Source organism: Notothenia coriiceps, unplaced genomic scaffold, assembly GCF_000735185.1.
Source record: "Notothenia coriiceps isolate Sejong01 unplaced genomic scaffold, NC01 NC01_scaffold00037244, whole genome shotgun sequence".
NCBI lineage: Eukaryota > Metazoa > Chordata > Actinopteri > Perciformes > Nototheniidae > Notothenia > Notothenia coriiceps.
The window spans coordinates 15,088,282-15,112,554 of record NW_011369945.1 but is presented as its reverse complement, the minus strand read 5'-3'; the positions used below and the strand labels follow the sequence as shown (position 1 = coordinate 15,112,554).

Genomic DNA, 24,273 nt, shown 5'->3' with positions numbered 1-24,273 from the left:
TGCTCGAGATTCGATAGAGCAACGCGTGCTCTTTCCGATAGGCCGCGTGCTCTATGATTTGGGCGACAATAGGACGTGAAAAAAAAGAGAGAGACAAAAAAAAAAAAAAAAAAGTACAGGGAATCCCCGGAGGCACTTATAGTAAAATTTTTTTTTGGTATGTAAAGGGGGTGTCATCCTCCTTACGGAACGCATATGGGAGGTGGTCAATGTGTATAATTTTATTGTTATCCTACTATAACGATCTGGTCGTTGCAAACACAGTACACTCCATATGTAAAGAAAATAAGAGTTACGCTGAAGACCAACGGGAAACCCCTTTTCAATCTTTCCTTAAGAGTTTCTTTTCGATTCGTAACTTTTCAGAACGACATTATACTTCACCGATTTTATTCAAAAGGGTGTTTGGGGGCCAGGTGTCTTAATGCGACTAAATGAATAGACAGAAGTGAGGACAAGATGAAAAATGGGTAGTTGGAGGTAGTTGAATTAGTTAGTGGACTGGATACTTTATATGGGGTGAAGATTGTTAGACGGTGGTAGGGAAGTCCGATGTGTATCCGCTGGGACGGACGAAACTGTTGCTATGTTAAAGGGGGGTCGGTCGTAATTAAGGGAAGTGGACGGTGGATACAGGTCAGAGCGAGACAAGTGTGACGACGGACTCTGCAGGCGAAAACTCTATAATGGGTACACATCCCGGAACCTTTTTCGAACTCACAGACCCCAGTTACTGGTCTCGTCGTCTAAGTTACTTCAAAAGGACGAGACTTACGGGGACGGGAAGACTTAATAAGTATCGGTTATACAATATATTTGGAGAGGCACCTCTCGACTGGAGCGGTCGATGTACTTCGCCCCAATTATGAGTTGTGAAAGATTTGAATTGAATTATTCCGACCAAGCTTAGAACCACACCCACTTTATCTCCCAGTGACCGTTACAGTCCGACTTCTTTCCGCAATAACTCTACGTCACCACTTACCAAGTAGCCATCGTAGGCGACGACCTGACTCACGTAAGGACAATAACGTACGAGACTCCGCTTCGACATTAGTTCTACCCTCTCCGACGTACCTCGATTGTCCCAATCTCCCAAAAATCTTAAATTTAGTGAATTTCCTGTGTAATGATACTGAGTCGAAAAGTCCCAGCAAGTATAGTCATACATCACAAGAAGTGAAATTTCTCAGAGAGGACGACTACAGGTCCAACATATAGCCATCTACATCGGACAGACGATGAACATTTCTCAGGAGAGAGACAAACTCGAAGTCCACATATAGTCTATACATCACGAGAGATGAAATTTCTCAGGAGAGGACGACGGTACGAGTTCCACATATAGCACCATACATCGACAGAGATGAAATTTCGTCAGGAGAGGACGAAGTACGAAGAGACCCACATATAGTGCATACGATCACAGAGATGAAATTTCCTCAGGAGAGGACGGACTACAAGTCCCACATATAGTCATACATCACGAGAGATGAAATTTCTCAGGAGACGGACCATACTTACAAGTCCGCACATCATAGTCATACATCGACAGCGAGAGAAATTCTCAAGGAGAGGACGACCTGACAAGTCCACAATATAGTCGATACATCACAAGAGATGAAATTTCTCAAAGGAGAGGACGACTAAAGTCACGATATAGTCATACATCACAGGAGAAATTTCTCAGGAGAGGACGACTGACAAGTCCACATATAGTCACACATCACAGAGATGAATTTCTAGGAGAGGACGACTACAAGTCCACATATAAGTCATAAATACAGAGATGAAATTTCTCAGGACAGAGGACGACTACAAGTCCACATGTAGTCATACATCGACAGAGATGAAATTTTCAGGAGAGGACGACTACAAGTCCAATGTAGGTCATACATCACAGAGATGGTAATTTCTCAAGGAGAGGACGACTACAAGTCACAATAGTCATACATCACAGAGAAGAAATCCCCCAAAGGAAAAAAAAAACGGGGTTTTTCTGGAAATTGTACGTGTTTTTTAGGATATAAATGTGCGACGTCCCATTATCTTGTTAAGTTTTTAGTATTATACCGGAGAAATTTGAACAGACACTCATAGTATACTAAGTAAGGATGGATTATGCTGTATTCCGGCAGAACATTAAGGTCTAGACTTTCGGTTAATTACAATACCTAAATCAGAGTCTAGGTCTGACAGCTGTTGCAATGACTTTTCATGTACCACACAATTATGAACATATCATAAAAGGTAGGAGTGTGCACTATGGCACAGAAGAAACACGTCCACAAGTCGCGTACTTCCTTTGGGTCGCGTACTGCTCCCGGACTTACTCTCCTTTGACGACTCCAATTTCGCGGGGACGACAAGTTAGTGTCAACGGATATCGTTGTCACATTCTGACTCGTCCCTCGTTCCGGCCTAATCATGGGGTCCCCGGGGACCGTGACTCTTGCAGTACGGGGGGGGGGGGGTTGGGTCGCATGGTTGTTCATTGTCGGCGTACACAGTTAAGTATCTCGTGCGCACGAGATACTAACTAGATTTTTTTGGAGAGAAAGTTACCGGTGCGCCAAGGAGGAAGTGAAGCGCACAGGACACAACCATTTCATTGCAGACTGTTATGTTTACGTGGGGAAATGACAGTGCATTATTTGAGATATATTTCGTACTCAGACTTCACTTTAAGGACATTTCGGCCACGGGTGTGTGGTCACTCCAGGAGGCAGCGGGACGTGTAACTCAGAGAAGAGCAGCACCAGCGCTCAAAGAGCTTTTACGCACCGGCTACTCTGTGTTTACCTTCATTGAACAGCTATAAAGAGTGACCACAGGCTGTTGCGTTTTAACCACACACACCTCTACACACACTACAAACTGCCCGATTATTCCCCCTTTTATTAGTTTTATGAAGGAGATCGCCGGTCATCAGGACGCATGATGGGCGGAATGGGACTAAAATCAGCCCGGGAATCTCACCCTGCCCAGCCGACGTAAACTGTCAACGGGGGTGGGGGGGGTTGGATGTCCGTCACTGGCTCTGTGTGTGTGTTCTGAGTGTTTGTTTCCCTATAAAACAGCTGCGGGGGAAGCAGGTACTCTGCGAGTCATGGACATTAATTCATAGATCAAAGCAGACTGGTTTACAGATTCTCCTGTTTTGCCAATCCGGTGCTTAAACCAATAGCTCTACACCCCTGGCCGAAATGTCCATAAAATTAAGTCTGACTTCAAAATATAGTCTATCTCAAATAATGTATGCTCTGTCATTTCCCCACGTAAACATAACAGTCTGCAATGAAATGGTTGTCTAATGTGTGTTCCGATTCCTCCTTGGTGTATCTGTAACTTTCTCAAAAAAAATAAAGTCAGGAAAACGGATTCGTTTCTCGTGCCCACATAAAATGAAGTCGCGGGCCGGAGTTTGAGACCCCTGCTGTAAGTCATTATTATGACTAACTATCCCGTACTAACGTAATAAATATTTCTGTGTCATTCAAGAAGGCGTGTAGAAAATATGTATTTTGTTTAATTAGATTAATGGTTGGTATTTGGCAGATTTGGAGGAAGTACTCAGATATTTTGCTTGATGAAACGTATCAATACCACAGTGTAGTGAACTCAATAGTTAACAATGAACAATAACTTGACTATTTTAGAACTACTGAATGAATCGTTGCATCATCACTGATTTTCGCTTCCAATAAATGTGAAATTAATTGATCTACACACATTATGGGATTGCAAAAAAAAAAAAAATGTTTGAGAGTAAATAAGGTTTTCCACATAGTAAATAAGGAGTAATTTTAGACAAAGCCAAAGTGTTTATGTATTAGATTGAGTGATCACACTGTGGGTAGATGTAATTGTAGACCTTATTTTTATAAAACGTTATATCACTTAATCACACTCAGCGTACTTCACTGATTCAGCATTGCATTCATACACTGTAAAACCTACTATGGAGAGTATCATCATTTATTTGACATTACCGAATTTTGAAGAGGGTAAGAGACACAGTGTGTGTTTTATAGAATTACTTTGTTTTCTGACTTGAAGTAGGGCATGAGGCAGCATGAGGCATTTTGTTGAATTTCAAAAAAACAATACATTTAATATAGAGAATTTCACAAAGTAATAAACACAAGCAATAAAGCAAGTAATAAAAATGGTTTCAGTCCTCAGCAACTGGAGTCCAGCAGCAACAGAAGGTAGCTTTGATCCGACCGAGGAATCTGCGAAGCCTTCTCATTACTTTTTTAGTCTGACCAGTGGTGACTGAGGCTGCAGCAGTGAGCTCTGCTGGGTTTGCTCCATCAGAACCCAAGGAATCTGAATCTCCTTCATAAGAGAATGGAGGTATTTCTCCCTCAGAAGACACATCTGAATCTCTTTCATAGAAGCGTGGAGGTATGTTTCCATCATACAGCCAGGAATATGGATTTTCTTCATTCGAGCGTTGAGGTATTTCTCCCTCAGAAGACAAATCAGAAGCTCCTTCATAACAGCATGGAGGTATTCTTCCCTTGTAGAGACAGGTATATGGATCTTCTCCATAGAAGTCAGGTTTGCAAATAGCAGAGTTTTTAACCCTGTGTTTTGAGGCCTCCATTGAACAGACGCTCGTAAAGAATCTGGAGGAAAAGTAAGAAAGTAAGACAATCAAAGAGTGAAACATTCAGTCATTACATATAGTAAGCCCATCCAACCTCAGAGGTTACTGCTGTGAACAGATACACAGTCACTTACTTGGCTCTGCTGTCAAAGGGCTCAGTCAGGTACGACTTTGTCATGAAGGAGTGCTGCAAAGCATGCTGGGGAGAGATTCTCTGATCCCCGTCAACATGCAGAAGCTGTTTGAGGAGGTCCACAAAAGCCTTCCTGTCCTCAAATTCAGCAGCCTCCTCTTTTGGATAAATCTGGATTTGAAAACAGATTAAGGTCAGTTGATGCAGCCAGAACTATCAGACACAGATTTTAAACTGGTTCTGTTTCAGTCTTTACTTATACAACACAGCAAAGAGGACATACATTGACAAGATCATCCAAAGACATCCGGAGGTCTTGGGAGCTGTCCTGCTTCTCTTCCTTTATTTTTATGGCAGCTGGCATTTCGGCAGGCAACTAATATATGAGACACAACACAATATGAGATTATTTTTAAAACAGTCTTTTCAAATGATTTAACCAACTAAAAAGAAAAAAGAACATGGGTACTCTACCTTCAGTCTCCATGTTGGATGGTGAGCGGCTACTTCCTGAATGAAGAAGCACTCTGTATATTTGCCAGCACAGAGCATGTGGTCTTCTGGCTGACCCAGAACATCAACCATGAACTTAATCTGAAGACGACATAGACAGAGTTACAGCCAACATTCTGCATAAAAGTATCTGGACATTCGTCTGAGGAACTGAAGCTGACCTACCATCTGATATTCACATTCGACAGGAAAGAGGTTATTAGCCAGATAGAGGAAAGACAGAATGCAGCCGACGCCCCACACATCAATAGCCTCTGTGAACGGGAGGCCGAGGGAAATTTCGGGAGATCTGAGAAGGAAGCCCAAAGATTAGATCTTTGTCGGCAGCTGTTGAGGACCAAGAGAACAATGTGGATGGTTAGTTGAACCTACCTGTACCCTAGTGGCTGAAGAACCAGACCAGTCTGGACTTTGGATGATGTAATAGCTAGGCCAAAGTCTATTAACTTCACTTTAAAGGGCTGGTCCAGCTGGTTGACACACATTATGTTCTCGGGTTTGATATCCGTATGCAGGATGCCAAGACCCTTCAGTGCATCCAACGCCACCAACAGCTGCAAGGTCAAACAGAAAACAGAAGTTGGGTGTTTAGTTTGCTGCTGTGTCGGACTATGGAAGGTTTCCTTCAGTAATCCGTAATGCATATATAGAACAAAAGATAATTGCTTCTACATTAAAACTGAAAATACCTGCTTTGCTACGGTAAAGATCTCTTTCAGAGACAGCGGTACCCAGTCTCGTTCCTGCATCAGCTGATAAAGGTCCTGGTCGAGCTTCTCGAATGCTAGACAGGTCTGTCCCAAATGATCAAACCGCTCAAAGAACTTCACCACGTTACTGTGGTCTGGATTGAGTACACTGATGACCTCCAACATGGACACCTAGCGAGAAAATAAGGTGTATAGTATATACTGTGTTGGAGGAGACACAATAAAAGCAAGGAAAACTGTCTTCAAAGAATCAAAAGGAGTCCAAAAGTCTACCTCTTTCTCAATGTCCTTGATCGAATCTTTGTCCTTCTTTAGGATTTTTATGGCCACGGTCTCTCTGGTTGCCAGATTTCGGCACTCAGCCACTCTACCAAAGCAGCCTTCACCAATGAACTCCAGAACGGAGTAAGCAGAGGAGCTGCTGAACAGAGTTTGACCTGCCCGAATCTCAGGTGCTGTCAGTGTTATGGGGGGAGGAAACAGCGTGTTAAGTCAACACAACATGGACAAACACACAGCTAAACCATAAATAATGTTCTTGTATTTCATATTTTAATGAATTTATTTATAGGAAAACAGATATAAGAGTGGTGAGATAAGGTTAGTGTCAAAACCAACAATGGCCTCCAGTAACAAACACTACTATACTTTATATTTCCCAAGACTGATTGTACAGACAGTGGGCACACAATGTGTTTCACATTGAGCAATCTGTGTTTGATTAGTTTGTTGGGAACACATTGATATACAGATGGTGTTTTCCAAAGCAGATATATTCCACTTCATGTTGAATTTAGTTTGTGTTGAGTCTTTCTTACCTGATGCACCAGAGGCATCAATGTTCGACCACAATGACATTGTCAAAGTGAAACCTTCTCAGTTAAGTGTTTCCAAGGTTGAGGATGAACCTTCAGACCAGAATTGTTCGCAAATTATAACTGTGTACCAACGTCTCTAGTCTCAAAAGTGTGTGTCTCTCTCTCAATGCTTGGGGTTTAATGAGATGATTCCAGGGATCTGGAACATAGAACCAACCTCTGTGTTGCAGCATTCCATTCCTTTTAGAACATTCCATTTGGAACTAACCTAAAAATCAGCAGCGACATTCTAAAGAAACATGTTTTTATTCAAACCTTCTCATAAATATAAGACTTCTGCTCCTGGTAGTATGAGTACATACACTTTTTTGGATTTCACAGACTATTTAGAGACTGTTCGTACAGTCAAATCACACATAACAGCACAGTGTGTGTGTGTGTGTGTGTGTGTGTGTGTGTGTGTGTGTGTGTGTGTGTGTGTGTGTGTGTGTGTGTGTGTGTGTGTGTAAGAGGAATGAAAACAATTGTTAACACACTTTTTAGTCTAGTACAGTTAGCATTGGGGCAGTAGTTTGTGTTCCAGCTACCTCCAACTCAAATACATTAAATTATCAACCTGATGGAGATTGAAGCCTCTTATTTAAACTTATTGTTCCCTGGTCTGATCTGTCCAATACTACAAAAACATTATTTGTGGAATAGCAATTTTTTGGGGGGAAATCAGCACTAATAGTTTGGACCGGCTGTTAGAATTGCAGAAGATGCAGTATTTTATTTACACTTTGACAACGTGTTAAATTCAGGATAAAAGTTAAATGCTATATGTATTTTAAGGAGAAGAAAAGCCTTGACATTTTTCCCTTGTGTTTTAATTGAATAAACTCAACCCCCTGATGCTTGCTTGAAAAATACCTTAACAAAAACTGAATATATAAGCAAGCTTTTTGCAATCTATTTCTGGAACTGACATTAAGGGAATGGAAATGAAATGGCATTGCATGAAAAGTTTTCCATAGTTGCCACGAGTCAAAAACATCTGCTTATGTAGTTCCTGTTATCATTGGCTGACCCATGTATCCCCTCCTTCTCTATCCAGGTACATGTTGGGTCTGTCGGTGCTTCCCGCCATGATCCAGTTCTTGGGTTTCCTGTTCCTTCCAGAGAGCCCCCGCTGGTTAATCCAACGTGGGCTGACCCAGAAGGCCCGTCGCGTCCTCAGTCAGATCCGAGGGAACCAGAACATTGACGAGGAGTACGACAGCATCAAGAACAGCATCGATGAGGAGGAGAGCGGAGGAGGTAACGGGGGGGAAATGAGAGATTTATTATGCTGGTGGTTGTTTAGTAAGGGTTACCTGAAGATATTTGAGGTATGTCTTATAGCTTAATGACGTAGAAAATGTCAATTAAAGCTGCTCTTGCCTGTGTATGGATCTACAAGGCATGCACAGCAATAGCATCCATGCACATATTAGGTAAGGGATAATGTGCAGCGAGGCGGTCCTTATGGGGAAAAGAACACCCGACAGGCTGATCAGGAGCCCGACGCAAAGTTTGCTTTTCGGCCAAACTACAGTTAAATCGACCGAACTTCTTTCTGCAGATTTGAGCGTCCTTAACAACGGTCAATAAGTCCTTGACAGCGGTCTGTCTGTTCTGGATTAACAACGTGTCACGTGTTCTGAATTGACCAATCAAAATCTAGTATTCAACTAAGCCATGTAATAACATGGTGGTAATGTGATAGACATTCATTTGCTCCAAATTTCACTAAACGAAAGTAGGTGTCAGGTAAAACATAGCATTTCGCTAAGCATTTTTTATTCCTCTGGTTGTTCTGGTACCTGGGGATAGCCACTTTAATATATTTTGTTGAGTTGTTAGCTATTTTTTTGGGTTGCCTCTTGCAAAAATGCTCTCTGAAAGGCAGTCTATATGTCTATAGTGACAGCGAGGCTTATGGGAAACCAATATAAACGCCAATGGGATCATTATCCTACAACCATTATATTGTGTTATCATCATTTACTCCGTAATGATAGGCAAAGATGTTGTCTGTTGTCACTTTAATTAATACTTTCTTCTTCGTGGTCAATTATTGTGTGAGCTGACCTTTGCTTAGATGCTGCTATTTGGTCAAGGCTTTGCGAGTGTGAGCAGACAATTAGACGAAGCTTTCAGAATGACGGCTGATGATTATGGGCTTATGGTATACTATTGATGCAGCTCCTGACAATCATGAAAATCTGTTTATTTCAAAGGTTGTATGTTGGACTGCAAGTCTTACCCACCTCTAATCTAATTTCAATCCTTGCTCAAAGCATTCCAATACAGATTTACACACACTTGTACTTACCCATATACTATCTTACTCTTTATATGCCATCTGTTTGTGCCTCTGTGTGTACGAGAAAGCAAGAATGAAGTACAATTACATCTACAGAAGAGAGACGTTATGTATTTTATCACATGTAGAGCATATGGTGCCATAATTGTTGCAGTGATGGGAATTTGAATCCAATTTCAAAAACAGTCTCACTATTCCGGGAAGTCTTCCATCAACATCTTATTTAAATGTACATCGTCCCTTGACCATTAAATAAGCCATTCAAATAACAATAAAGCAAACTATTTGTACACATTTAAACGATGCTAGCTATATCATTACATTACATTTCATTTAGCTGACACTTTCATCCAAAGCAACCTACAGGGACATTCACCCTGGAGTAACTAAGAGCTATGTGCCTTACTCAAGGGCACACTAGTGGTAGTGTTCCCGGTGGGATTTGAACTCACAACCTTCCGATCTTCACCCCACCTCACTATCCATTAGACCTCCACTAATCCCTATCAGAGTTTAGATTTTGATTTGGGGAACCAACCCATGCCAAACAATTTATCCAAGAGAGCGTTACGTTTATAATAAGTATGCATCTATCTGTTTGCTACTCCAAGCATTTAAGCTAAGCATCCAATTAGGTTTATGTGAAAATGAGAAATCTGATGCTACATGTTTCTGGTTATGGTGCTGACTTTTTGCCAGGAAATATTTAATTTTAGGCTTTTTCCCATGTATTCAGCCATCAAGAGCATATTTACGACAGCGGACGTTTTCTGAGATTCCCGAGGAAATAACTTAGCTTCCTTTGTCACAGCAGTCATAGACAATGCTAAAGGACATTATTAGATGCAATACTTCAATTTTCCCAATGATGAGCTGTGAAGAGAGGGAAGGAGAGAAGAGGACATTAGATTCATCCTGCCATTAATCAACCTTGACAACGGAGAACACCATGTCTCTGGAAAGAGTGGCTTCCATTGGTCCTCAGGGTCCAAGTGGCCTGTGGTGAAGAGGAGCGTCTATAACACACACACATTATCTCACACTGATGTATAAAAATACACAGGCTGTTGAGTGTCCTTCTCCTGGGACTCAGTGTGTCCCCCGCAGTTTCCCGTTTCTCCTCCTCATTGTAACTCATGGCTGCAGTCATCTTCAGTTACTGTAGGCACAGCAGGCAGACTGCTTGTTATCTGGCAGCTGGTGTTCAACACTGGAGTTTTGAGCATGAAATGTGAGTGATGGACCCAATGCACAGACTTTTGGGAACGTCGTCTTATCTAAAAATAGAATTCTTAAGGCAGAAATTTAGGATTTTTCTGGTTTCTTGCTGAGACATGACCATTATACGGCATCTTTCTGTGTTTTCTGGTCAGAATGAGGCGTTAAAATGTTCTACTGAACTCACTAACTAGCCACTTTAAAAAAACAAAATGGCCCTTGCTGGCTGCTTATTCTCAAAAGTCCATGCAATATGCTGCGAACTCTGCAGCCTGATTGCCACCATTGCCAGTTGACAGTTTTCTCTTATCTTATGATACTTGAGATGCATCGATGCAAGGCCATGTTTCTACAGTAGCCCAACAGACAAACTAAACTAGAGAGGGCCTTTTGCTTTTTTACGCTTGTATAGGGAGGCAGTGGGCGCAGCAGTATTCAGTTGGTTGCAATCTGCAATATTAATGCTAGATGCCACTAAGACCTACACTTGACCTTTAACCAGTCCTTTGGTATAATATTGAATGTCATCCATATTAGACTTGTATGCAACAAGTCAAAGATTTGTATCACTATCTCTCAACTTTTATTTTGAAGACACCACAGAATTGGTTTAGATTTGCAAGTGCAAGACAGCTACGTCCAACTAACTGAATTCATGACCAACCTCTTTGAGTTTAAAACGGTATGTAAGATATTTTTGTATTTTATCAAGCAAAGGTCTCACACTAACACAGGAGGTTTTTGAATCTTTAACTGACTTTTGTAGGATTAGTGCAGAAAGGGCAGACACTACATGAAACAACGTGACTCAACCTTTATATTTTACTTCTACCTTTCAGCACAGAACAGCCGTGTTCATGTTTTTTTATTCTCTTTTCCAAATTCAGTGTAAATTAAATAGTTTGCTCTCGAGGTCCCTCGCGACTGAATCCAAAGTGAAAAGTGTCTTAATGTCTGGCCGCCATCTGTGCCCCATCATTTCATGACTGCACTGCTAGTATTTTTCCAATTGACATGCTCCTTTTAGGGCTGATGATGTATGACCTGGGAAGCAGCTGTCGCTTAGCAACCAGGCGGACAGAGAGGACAGAGTAGAGGTAGACAGACAGAATAAAAAGGGAAGGGTAAAAGGTATTTATTTGGTTACAGAGGCTCCTGATTGGCTCGGTCGGGTAACATCAAACACACACCTGGTTGATCCAGGAGCAGGAAGTTCTTGGGCTTAGGTCAAAGTATGAAAGTGTTTTGTTCTGATTTATTCAATGGTTTTGTATGTATCAGTGGTATTGACATTTTAAAGACTTGTGTTTTCTCACCTGGAAAAACTAAGACACACGTGCTCCTTCGCTGACATGTCGGTTACCATGGAAACAACACTTCTCGCTTCCTTTTTCCTCTCACCTCGGACTTATTACACTGTGTATACAACTCGGACTTACGCACACACACACACACACACACAAACAACACGTCTCATTCATCACTTTCTTTCAAAGTTGTTATCCTTTTTGAAGGCCCTTTTTACAAAATAAAACACAAAGACAAGTAAAACCAGACAAAAAGAGAAAATAAATTTCACAATAAAACATCAAACACAAAACTAAGATCATGCACTACAGGATTATGCCAGCCTTTGTCCGGGGATAAGACTACTTTTTTATTTAGTTTCAGTCTCAAAAATGTATCTGTAATGTTTCTTGCTCAATCTTGAAAGTCTTGAAGCTGTTTATTTCCAATATAAGATGCTGTATCTATGATCGAATTGTTGTATGTTTGCCACTTAGAAGTCTTGTAATTGTGTGAAGAGGAGTATGGGAACTCTCATTGCCTGCTTCATCTACTGAAACTCAAAGATGTAATGATGGTGTGGTGTCAGCCCCGAGGCAATGAGCTTATTCTCAGCCTGAGAGGTGCAAAGGAGAGAGGGGGGAGAAGAGGAGGGGAGGAAAAGAGCAGAGGGGTGAGGAGAGGTCGAAGACAACGAGAAAGTGAAGTGGAAAATGGAGGTGTTGGGGCAGCAATTATGATGGAGGAGCAGGATTGTGGCAATATTGCAGACCAATTCTGTCAGCCATTAGATTGCCGTTCCTCATCGTATTGAACACATTGATTTCTTTAGAGCGCTTCTTCATAACAATTCTAGCTCCATTCAGCACTGACAGACTCAGATGTAACCTGACAGAAACAAAGGTCATGAATAGACTCTGAGTGATCGAGGCAGAATCGAGCAATAGACCACTTTATCTACAGCTACATGACATGGACACTGCTACAGCAAATGCGGTTAAAGCGAAAGCCAATAAAAAAAGAATGGGATTATTGGTGATTACACTATATATACAGTATTGTCTGTCAAACAGATGGCTCCTTTTAAAGGGGTAGTCCACCTAATATCAGTCTGTGAAAATGAAATCCTTAATCTCTTCAGACTTGAAAGGTTGATTTAAAAAGTTGCGTCTTTATGTCCACAGAGTAGTGTCTACAGAAATAGTTTTGGGTTTTTTAGCCAATAAAGTGTAGCTAATAACATTAATGTTGGCTCAGTTCTTTAGTGTCCCAGTGCCCCATGAAAATAAAATGACCCTGGACTAATTGACTGAGGTCGTGGTAGCCAAACATACAGTAGGCATGAAACCTCAACAGCATTGTGCATGAAGATTGAGAACATTCGAAAGAGTGTTTCCATTTAAAAACAACAATATTGTATTTACATTGTGGCAAATTTACGGTCAGTCAGCATTTTTACTTTTAGTTTTGTTTATGTCCACCTAGCAAATGTAAGTATTTTCCTTTTAGCTTCGTTTTGACCAACTCCTGAAATGCCTTGCTCTTTAGCGTCTAGATTCTCCATTATTGCCGTTTTTCAACTGCACGGTTCGACTCTGCTTGACTCTACTCACTTTTTGGTATTGAGTTATTTTCTTTGTTTAGTTTTTAACTGCGTATTGTACCCCCCTCAGTGTACACAGATGTGCAGCTGATTGCTACAGCGGCTGTGCATTAAACTGCTGTGATATTAGCCTCCTTTTATCAGCTTGCATGGAACCTCCGGAAAAGTAGTTGTTAAAAAGCAACAGGTACGATCCACTCTTGCTAATTGACATACAAATAAAATGTGAGCAGGTTAAGAAAAGCCATGCTGTACCATGCTGTAGGAATTCAGCACATGTTCGCCAGCTAGTCATTAACTTTGACTATCTGCCATTTGGTCCTGGGCAGGTAATGTACAATGGATTTCCAGATGCTGCAAACAGCGGATGACAGCAGAAGAACTAAAACAGTACATTTGCAGGCTGCAGAACCAAAACCATGAGCTGAAAGATGCTAAAATGCTTCATAGGGCTGAGCAGACTGAGTTGGCTGATAGTTCCCTTTGTATTTTGATGTAGTCATTTGGTCAATTGTTAAATATGAATTAACAATTAACTGCTCACCCGGCCTTAACAAATCTATTTTGATTTGAAAAGGAGAGACGACAGAAATTGCTCAATGTAAATCTCAATGTAAAAATTCATTCAGCAAGCTATAAAAGTTGGGACTGATTTTTCTGTTTACAATCAGACCAAAAGTCAAGGTAGGGAATTTAATTAGTGTTATACAATATACAGTATACAATTGTTCCTGCTCTGAAGCAATCTCCTTTTTAACCTGCTGTTCTGCTTGACTCATGCCTGCTTTAAACCATCTGTTTCTAAGAAATGGAATTGTAGACTGTGTAAGCTATCAACTAAAGTGCTGCATTTATGTTCCTGCACAGCAGTTCTGAATTATTAATTTTATGCCTTTATAAATCGCTACTTATCGCCTACTTTTCGGACACACATGCAGTAACGTGTTGCACACACACCTCGTGGATGTCTGAAGGAGTTTAGGCGTCTACCTCCATTGAAGCCCTTATTCTCCCCCTGATTATCAATAATTCAGGATATGTGAACATTTTGTGAAACTCCACTGCTGCTCTGGGTCTGTTTTAAATCCACCGATAAATCATAATGAGACCAGGGGATCTTACTGGGTATAAAGAATCAGCTTTAGTATTTTAAATTCAGGCACGACTGGTTCGTTTATAAAGTTAAAAGATTGTAACAATGGTCAGAAAACAAATATTTGTGGCATTATTTGGTAATATGAACTACGGTAGTTCTAGAAGCGTCACTGTTTAACAACGACGGCTTGGTTCTCTGCTCCTCTATCGAATCAGATTTAATGAATGCTAGAGGCGTTGTCTTCTCTGCTAATCTACTTTTTCAATAAATAAGCTTTCTGCTCTAGTGCATTTCATTCTTGTTCCTCCTCTCGTGATTGTGCATTAACAACCCCAAATGGGCCCTCTGACAATATGCTCACCAGGGTAATAACAAATATTTTGATATTAGAAAATTGGCAACTGCTCATGTTGTCATCTGTTTGAACAACAGTGAGCCGGAGGAGGGGGCTGCAGGGCGGGGTGCGGGGAAATGAGAACTGGGAAATTATAATGGAGTCCGCATTAGCAGAGCACAGCAAGGCAGGCAGCTTCTAGTGAGCTCAGAGAGGGGAGATTAGGGAATTATCTTCATTGTACCTTCAGTAATTGTTGTTTTTATCGTAGCCTACTTGTAAGTCCATTGAATACATTCAACTCTGGATTTTATTGATGTTACAAATAATCAAGTGACTTTTAATCAGTTGCAGAATGTCATTGATCTTCTACAGATTTGAAGGCATTTGTATATAATTACCGTGTTCATTGTTTTTTGTTGAAAAATCCATACGCTCAATAGAATGAGGCGCATGAGGACTGTTTACCGTTAAGATAAAGTATAAGTAAATCATTCAAGGAGGAAAATCCATTTGAAGCCCAATTCTGGTACTGAAGATCCAAATCAATAACATTTCGATCTCAGCATGATGCTAAAGAACAGTAGCCTAAATTAAGCACACATCTAAGTAAAATGTCTACTTTGCCTTGAGTAATTGGAGTCTCGTCAACTCAAAATGGAAGTAAAAGAAAAGGAGATTTTAAATCGATTTGCTCTCATTTATTAGAATTTCAGGGCATAATGGGATTGCAATGAAGGCCACTTTACCACACAGCAATGTTCTTCTGAATATTTTATTCCAGGGTCTACGTTTCCACATGCAAGGCCATCAGAGACTCATCCAGAGACGCTTCATTTCATTAAAATGGTCATGACTCAAATGTTCCATCCGCAAATATGGGTTTATGGTCAGTTAATTGTTTTTGGCAAAGCTATTAGCCTGATGAGACATTTATATGATATACAGTATGTCACGGTGCCTATGTTTCCCGTTTGCCCAAGCCTTTTTTCCTGTGTGTGTGTGTGTGTGTGTGTGTGTGTGTGTGTGTGTGTGTGTGTGTGTGTGTGTGTGTGTGTGTGTGTGTGTGTGTGTACCCCTGAGGAGGGACCCATGTCATTTGCATTAGAGCAGGTGTGCAGCTGGGATGGCATGAATCTTAATAATTCAATTGATTGATTTCCAGCAGACTTCAAAATGGCTCCAGAGATTTTAATAATGGGGATTGACGTATGGCAGGCTAATGTTCTTTCTCCAAGTATGAATCCACCATGATAGCTTCTTTTAAATGTCTTGTATTTTTTTGTTAGCGGCCTATATTCTATTAAGCTTGTTTAAATGTCTCATTCTCCTGGCTCTTTAATAGCCTAGTATAAACAAATAAGGTACATTCGCTCAAATGTACCATAAAACATGTTTTGTACCACGTTGTGAACATGTTAACTGCTGTTGTAAAGTTGAGGTCTATGGAGATTGATGAACTTTTTTCGCATTTTGCAAATTTAAGGACTTCATTATTTAAAGAAGGGCTATTCAATTGTTTGTACTGTGTTGATTAACCTAAAGAAATAAAGTAATTTACTGAAGTCTTTCCTAATGTAAGTCTACAGGAAAAAGTGTTTCTGGCCCAATGACATCACAGACTGACATGGGAGCTGTAGTAACACCATTTAGCCAGTATTTGCTTAAACGCCAGACTCACTTCCTGGAGGCTTGACTGAAAATTGGCGCACGGTCACTGGCAGCAGTCCCACTTCCTGTGAAGACCGTAAGTTAGAAACCCAAAACATAGCAGCGGAGCACTTTGTTGTAAGGTCGATAGAGAAACATCCACCTGTAGTGATGTGTCTGGTCAGGTGGAGATGGATACAAAATCCAGTTGGGAGTTTTATCAAATACATCAGTGTGTGATCAGTTCAGATTTCTCCTATCTTTCGTGTTACTTTATCCCAACACATATTGTTCTGACATTTAACCTTAAATGGTAGAAGTGCTAACAGTGTTCTCATCACAGAGGCACAGTTGTCTTCAGGAGACAAATCTCTTAAATCTCTCGCTGTCTCTTCAACACACATTTGTTTCCTTGTTCCCCATTTTGCCTCGAGCCTCATCAAATAACTGAACCAGCACTTTAGCAGAGGGATAAGAAGTTTAAAAGGAGTGTTTCATTCACCCTCTATCTCGCAATTACAGCTTGTATCTTTCCACTGAAAGTTACTTTTCTTCTTGAATCTTAATACAATTTTTTGTGTGTTTAGTGCATTGTCTTTAACTTCTTTTGTTTTGAGCAAAGCTGTAATCATTTTGTCTCAAGGCTGCTCAGACGAGTGACTCAGAGAGGAGACGTTGATTAAAAAGTTTCTTATAAAATGTAAAGTCTTTTTGAGACTAAACTCAAATTGCCTCCCATTTTGAAGCAGGCTGTGTCACTGAAGATCAACTTTTGCGTTACCTGTGGTTATTATGGTGCTATTTATGCAACCGTGCAGGAACACATGTAGAGGAAATATTTGAACTAAAACAGCATATTAAGATGGCACACTGTTAAAACACCAGCAGGTTAAACATGGATGAGCTGAGTGCTGTTTCCAATGACAACAGATCACCTCTTCTTAACTCGTAACTTTATGAAAGCATCCAACTCATTTCCTCACCTTTCACTTTCATGTCCTCCTCTTCTTTCCTTTTACCTCTATTTTCTCTCATTGCCTTTGCTTTATTCTCCTTTTGCTTCCCCTTCTTTAAACTCCTCTCCTCAGAATCATTTTAATTGTTCCTCCTTTCTACTTTTGTTCTTTCCTTTGTCAGTATTTCTCCTTTCCTTCCCTCTCCTCTTATCCGTTTCATTCCCTTTCATTTCCTTTTGTTTCCTTTCTCCTCTTTTTCTCCAAACCCTTTCTCTACTTTCTTTTCCTTTCCTTTCTTGCATACTCCATGTATTCCTTCCTTCTCCTCTTATCCTCTCATTTAAAGAAACATATTTGACACATTCCATATCTGAATCAAGCAGTCATGCCACTCAGCCAAAGTCCTTTGTGCACTTTCATCTCTGCACATCACACTTTCCTCCCCTGCTGCGCAACACACTATTTTACCAATGAGTGTCTTAGAAGCGCTGATGTCTCTAATCACTCTTCTTTTATGAGTCATGCATATTAGCGTGCAGATTGGACCAACTGTCTGCATTCAAAATATGTGCCATCTGTTGTGATTGACTTTTGACTTGAGTGGAGAGACTGAGTAATCATACCCTACTTTGTACGACTGACTGTGAGAAAGCATTACCAGTATCATCATTAACCTATAATTTAAGCAATATTCTATACAATTTATTAACTTATATTTGCCATTATTTAAAGAGAAGGTCAGTACTGCCAATAAATATATAATGTGCTCTTAACCTTCAGCAGCGTTGTTATCGTTTTAATGCCATTGAAGACAACTGTTGATCAGACAACAACAGAGGTCAGACCTATTGCCGTTTTTGCTACCTAGCGCCACGTGTTGTGATGTCTGTTTTTGTTTATAAAGTCGCGAGTTCTTATCATGGAGTGATGATATAGATACCTATCGATTCTGTGTACTCTCACGATGCTAATCGGTGGGTTGGATTTGCAGTTACGATAAGTAATAAGGGTGTTATACCGTGTTTTCTGTGCAACCGCCGTTAGCATTTTTTCGCTAGTGGCTAATTCAGAGGCTCAGCGTTAGCTTTGTGTTTTTTTTTGCAAAAACATGGATATGAAACATTCATAGTTTATTCAATCTTAAGAAGCCCTCAGACACTGTTGCTTGCAGATGTTGTGGTTTCGGCCCCTTCGGCGGGTCCGTGGGGTTTAAGAGGCTAAGGACAGCAAGGAGAGGGGAAATAACGTTTAATTTACACATCCATAAAAAGAAAATAAAGGAAATATCATCCCAACATACTGAAACAATCACCAAACTTAGTGTGTACTACCAATCAAATAAAGGTAGGTGTTCAATACAGCCTTTACTTTTATAAAGTATATTTATCTGATTCAACCTATACGTACGTATATGTCTGCTCCATGTCTGCTTTCATACTGTGTGCAGGGACATAACAAGTCAACCTTTAGTTTGTCTTAAAAACTAAATATCTGTCCTTTCCACTAAAACTAACTCGGGTGATTTTGTCCCGGTCACTGTATTGCAGAATGAGCAGCTTCAAAACATGTCAAAAAGGGAGCAGAAGAGCTACTTTCCTCTGCCCCCCTGTAGGTTTTATACTGCTTGTTAATCATGAAGCGGGGAGAGTAGTGCGATGGCAGATCTATCATGACTCCCCTCTGCGCCTGTCTCAAGCCCTGCATGAATAGATGGATATTGAACAAGCCTCTTTCACACCATGTTTTTCTGGGGAGGGCACAGGCAGGCACTAAAATGACATTTTAGGATGTGTTATTACAGTTATCCTGTGCTTTTTGCTGTGTCACTTTTCATTTGATTAAGGATGGCGATATCTGCAGGATGTCTAACTGCCGAATAAAATAAATAAGATGGGGTTTAAATAAGAAGGTTTCTCTATGCGTGTCCTGGTCTCAACCTTAGGTAGCTCCGCTGTATGATCTGAGTTTCCGTTACATAACCTGGCGGTGACTTTTCAACCATTTTTAAATCAAAATGGGAGAACTTGTCTGGCTTTTACATGGCTTTAATTTCTTTCCGTCTTTTCCTGCATCTTTCTGCTTTTGTCATTTTGTCTTTGTTTATCCTCCATGCTACTGACAACACAGACTAACAGGCAACCTCTATATTGATCCATTCCTTTGATGCGATTAGTTTCAAACTAGAAGGATGGTGGTTTTGATAACACTCACTACGAGACTCTAGAGGCAGCAACTCTTCTTGTTTCAAAGGGAAGGGCTAAGCTTGATTAACTCCTTCTTTTGGCTTTCTTTGATTTGAGTCACAAATTAGAAAATCGAGAAATTTGAACAGCGTGAAACTCTTTGCTGGACATTGGAGTAAGGCGAAACAAAAACAATTATTTGATTTGTATATATGTATGCCAAGGTACTAAACCCCAAAATTGATTTCTGATCTTGAATGTTTATCACTCCTGATTAGCAGTTCAGACGTTGTACGTTATGCCTTCGCCATGTGTGTGAATGCACACCGCAAGAAAACCATTGCATATAAAAAAACGCCTATAATGCTGATCATTTTTCTATTATTTCAGTCGGTCAGTGTGAGTGTCTATGACTTCACTTGTTTATCCATCTATCCTTCCATCCATCCATCCATCCATCCATCCATCCGTCCGTCTGTCTGTCTGGTACTCAGCTCCTGGCAGCCGCTGGCCCCTCGGTGCCCTCAGGTAAACACAGCTGCTCCCCTGCATCTGCGGACACTGACAAGATTTGATCAGCATCACTTAAAATGCTGTTTCTCCCTAACGCCAATGACTCACAGTAATCAAGGAAATAAACCAATCAACATCCTTGCCTGTCATAAAAACATGACATTTTCAAAATCCATTTGCCCATAAGATTCAAAAGTAGATTGCAGTTGACTTAATTATTTTTGGTTATTTACGAGAATGACAGTACTTACAGGTGCACTACTTGACAGTATCTTCTTCAGCACATGTGATTATCTTCCTCCCAACCATGCGTCCCCTTGATGTCGCAGTAGTCCGATAGATACTATGGGCTGGAGAAGATTCAAGGAGCACAGAAATATAGACTTTCTCAAGTGTGTGCTAAATAAAACTATAGGAAAGGCTCCTTATCTCTGACACAATTTACGAGAAGCTCAAGACTATATTTCAAGGTGGTATAACCTTACTTCAGTTCGCTAAAAACATATAGAGATAGTAGGTGGGCACGGCACGTAAAGTCACCGTGATTACGCCCACTTATAGTGTCAGCCTTAGCATTCAGCCTATGTTAGCATTCAGCTTGCGTTAGCATTCAGCTTGCGTTAGCATTCAGCTTGCTTTAGCAAAAACTAAAACAAAAATGTCTAAAATGGTAGTGAGTGATAGATTATAGAAGTTATGGAGCTATCTTTTTACACACTTCTGAGAGCTAAATAAACACCTGCTTCGTATTTTGACCTGATACTGTAAGTATTTTTAAATAAAGGTTTGCCTTTAGTAAAGATTGAGCTTTTTGGTTCTAACATTAACATTTCCGCCAGAGATGGAGCTTATATCTCTGCTTCATTAGTCTTCATTAGTCTTGTTCAGATCTGTAGAGTGTGAGGTGTCATGATCCTACTCTGATGAGGAAGGGGAAGAGAGGTGACAAAGAAGAATGGAGGGGAAGTACGGAGAAGAAATAATTAGAGGGAGGATGGGGGTAGAGGTAGGATGGCTGCAGATTTCCTGCTCAGTCCTTGATTGTAGCTCTCCCTGGTTATGTAAGTGATGCCAGCTTCCAGACACCAGCTCCCTGAGGACCCTCTGATTGGATGGTCGGATGGATAGAAAAAGCTATTCTCCTATAGACTCTTATCTTAATAATTCCTCCTGTGCTTCCCTGCATCGCCTCATTGGGCCTCTTTGTTTACTTGATTGACCATTGTTCAACACCAGCCATTCCCCTCAGTTCTGACCCAGGGTAAATATACATTTCAATGATTCACAAAGCAATATGGGAATCAGTAATTGTTAGTCCTGTGAATGGATGCTTGCCAATGTTCCTGGAAAGCGAGCTGCTTCTCTCTCTCTGTGCTGAATGTTTCATAAAGCAGACGGGATGTGGCACGTGTTTGAAGCGTGAATATATAAAAGAAAAGAAAACATCTGACTGGACCAACAGAGCTAAACGGGCGCTCTAATTGGCCTTGGGGGTTGTTGTGCAGAGAAGTTGGGGTGTTTCCCGAAAGCAGGTAGCAGAGAAAAAATAGCTAATTGGAGATTCCTTCAGCAGATATCAGAGAGAAGAAGAAGAAAAGAAGAGGCCCTGATTCTCATTAAAAACACATTCCCTGCAAACAAACTGTATTTGTATGGTATGGCTTATAGTGAGGCTATTAGTATTTGCTGGATTGAATGCTGAAAAAATGTGAAATGAAAGAGCGAAATTGAGGTTTTTCGACATTCAGTGCTATATTATAATAATAATAATAATAATAATAATAATACATTTGATTTATATAGCACACTTTGAAGACAAACGTCATCTCAAGGTGCTTCACAAAGCTATAAGTAAAAAGATATCTAAAAGGAGCATATTGGATCAAATATGGCAATATATACTGTATATATATAAAAAAAAAAAAAGGTTAAGAGCATAAAAGGTTTAAAAATAAATAAAGTAAAGGACAGTCAGTACAATGTGGTGTGGAACAGGTGGGTCTTGAGACATTTCCTAAAAACTGAGAGTGATGCCGAGGTCTGTATAGTTCTCTGGAAGCTGATTCCACAGACGTGGACCCAGGGAGGAGAAAGCACGGTTTCCCATGGTGACCAGTTTTGTCCGCGGAATAGCCAGGAGATTGGAGCTGTCTGACCTGAGTGTGCGTGAGGTATGGGAATGTTTTCTGGTTAGCAGTTCCTGTAGGTAGGTGGGGCCAGTGTGGTTAATGGCGTTGAAGACCATTATGAGGACTTTGTAGTTAATCCAGTGTGTTACAGGGAGCCAGTGGAGTGAGTGAAGGATGGGGGTGATGTGCTCTGATTTTCGTGATTTTGTGTCCGGGCGGCACAGTTTTGTACATATTGTAGTCTCTGAGTATTTTTTGCTGGAATGCCTGCAAGCAGAGAATTGCAGTAGTCAATGCGGGAGGTGATGAAGGCATGGACCAGTTTTTCTGCATCCAGTTTGGTGAGGGAGTGTCACATTTTGGAGATGTTTCTCAGGTGGTAGTNCACACACACACACACACACACACACACACACACACACACACACACACACACACACACACACACACACACAATATAATAGGTAATATGTGTATACGCTCACCCTCACTCTCAAGGTCAGCTTTGGTGTTATTTTAAAAAGCAGGTGATAAAAACGGACTCAAGGACACACACACACACACACACACACACACCTTTCACATCACTAACTCAAAGGCAAAAAGAGACTTACTATTCGTTTTACTTTATCCTCTAACTGAAATTCCTGTGGACTTTTTGACAAATGTTATAGATGAAATTCAATCACTGCTCGGCAATTATGTGAATTTTTAATGTTGTATTCCTAGTGTAAGAGTCGTTTTTCCAGAAGTATCTAGCAGATGTTGTTCTTGATAATTTTTCATAATATTCCCAAGAATAATTGAGCGTGGTGACCTCTTGACCTTTGGGTCATACGGGCGTAAAAAGCTCTGCTTACTGGGCCATCAGAGAACGTTCCATTACAGAGGAATCATTGATTCATCAATATACCCAGATGTACATCAAGGCAAGGCAATTTTATTTATATAGCACTTTTCAGAACTTGGCGATTCAAAGTGCTTTACGGATTAAAAGCAAAAGACATTTAAGAACAAATACAGCATAAATACATTATTAAAAACAGGCATAATAAGCAAAGGTAATGAAATAAATAAACACAGCAGGTACAGAATGCATCAGAATTGAGCTGTACACAATGCAAACATGCGATTAGAAGCCTTTAAACACACACACACACACACACACACACACACACACACACCAGCAGATATTTGTATTGCTGTGTCTCCCGTCAGTCAGACAGTTGATGACATTTTCGGCACACACATAAAAATCCGATCACATGTGATGCTCTGACATTTGTATTTTCACTCTGATGATTGCCTCCCGGGGGACATGAAGCCGCAATAAAAGAAATCAAAACATCTCCTATAAATCCCGCTTGCCAAATTACATTTTTTGGCATTTTCGGTGACAGAAATGGGTTATATCTGATGAAGGTGCACACCAGATTTGCCAGTGCGACACAGATTGAAACTATTTGACCAGGGAGATTCCTCGACATACAGTAAAGCACCCTCAGAGACAAATTTACAGCCAGAGAGAGACAGATACGGGGGTGGTGGAGGGGGGGGGGGATAGAAAGATAGAAATTGGCTGGCCTAATGAAGTCATCTCCATCCCGGTCACATCGCACAGAGGCTGTTTGAATTCCTCCAGGGTTGCTGTCTGTCACACACACACACACACACACACACACACACACACACACACACACACTCCTGTCATATTTTAGTCTAAGAACTGTTTGACTAAATCATAAACAAATAGTGTATTGTTTTCATTCTCTTACCCTCATACTGCTTGTAAAGCAATCATAAAAAGACCGGTGTTGTTGTTGGAGGAAACTAAAGGCGAGTCGGACTAAACTGCAGTGAAAGCATTGACAAAGGCAATTAGGGTAAAATGCCACCAGCACAGATGTGGGTTTGTGTGTTGTATGACTGATGTTTATTTTGTTGCACATGTCAGTGTGTAAGTGGATATTCAGACAGTGTGTGTGTGTGTGTACTGAGATGTTCTCTTGGCTCTCCCAGCCCTTGTCAAGAAGAATTAGGGCAGCAGTGAGAATACAAGCTGCTGACGCTCTCCTTCTGTGTGTGTGTGTGTGTGTGTGTGTGTGTGTGTGTGTGTGTTGTGTGCCAGTCCAGATAGTGCAGGGAAAGAAAGCTGGATGTGGGATTTC

The 24,273-nt window shown here is 40.7% G+C and overlaps 1 protein-coding gene across 1 annotated transcript in view; it reads left to right on the top strand.

Moving 5' to 3' along the window:
* The window catches only part of slc2a13a (solute carrier family 2 member 13a), a 95,219-nt gene that overhangs the window by 28,264 nt on the left and 42,682 nt on the right, over nt 1-24,273 (top strand). The window contains exon 3 of the mRNA XM_010793691.1: nt 7,886-8,088. Within this exon, the coding sequence (XP_010791993.1) occupies nt 7,886-8,088 (203 nt within the window). The remainder of the gene's footprint in view (nt 1-7,885; nt 8,089-24,273) is intronic.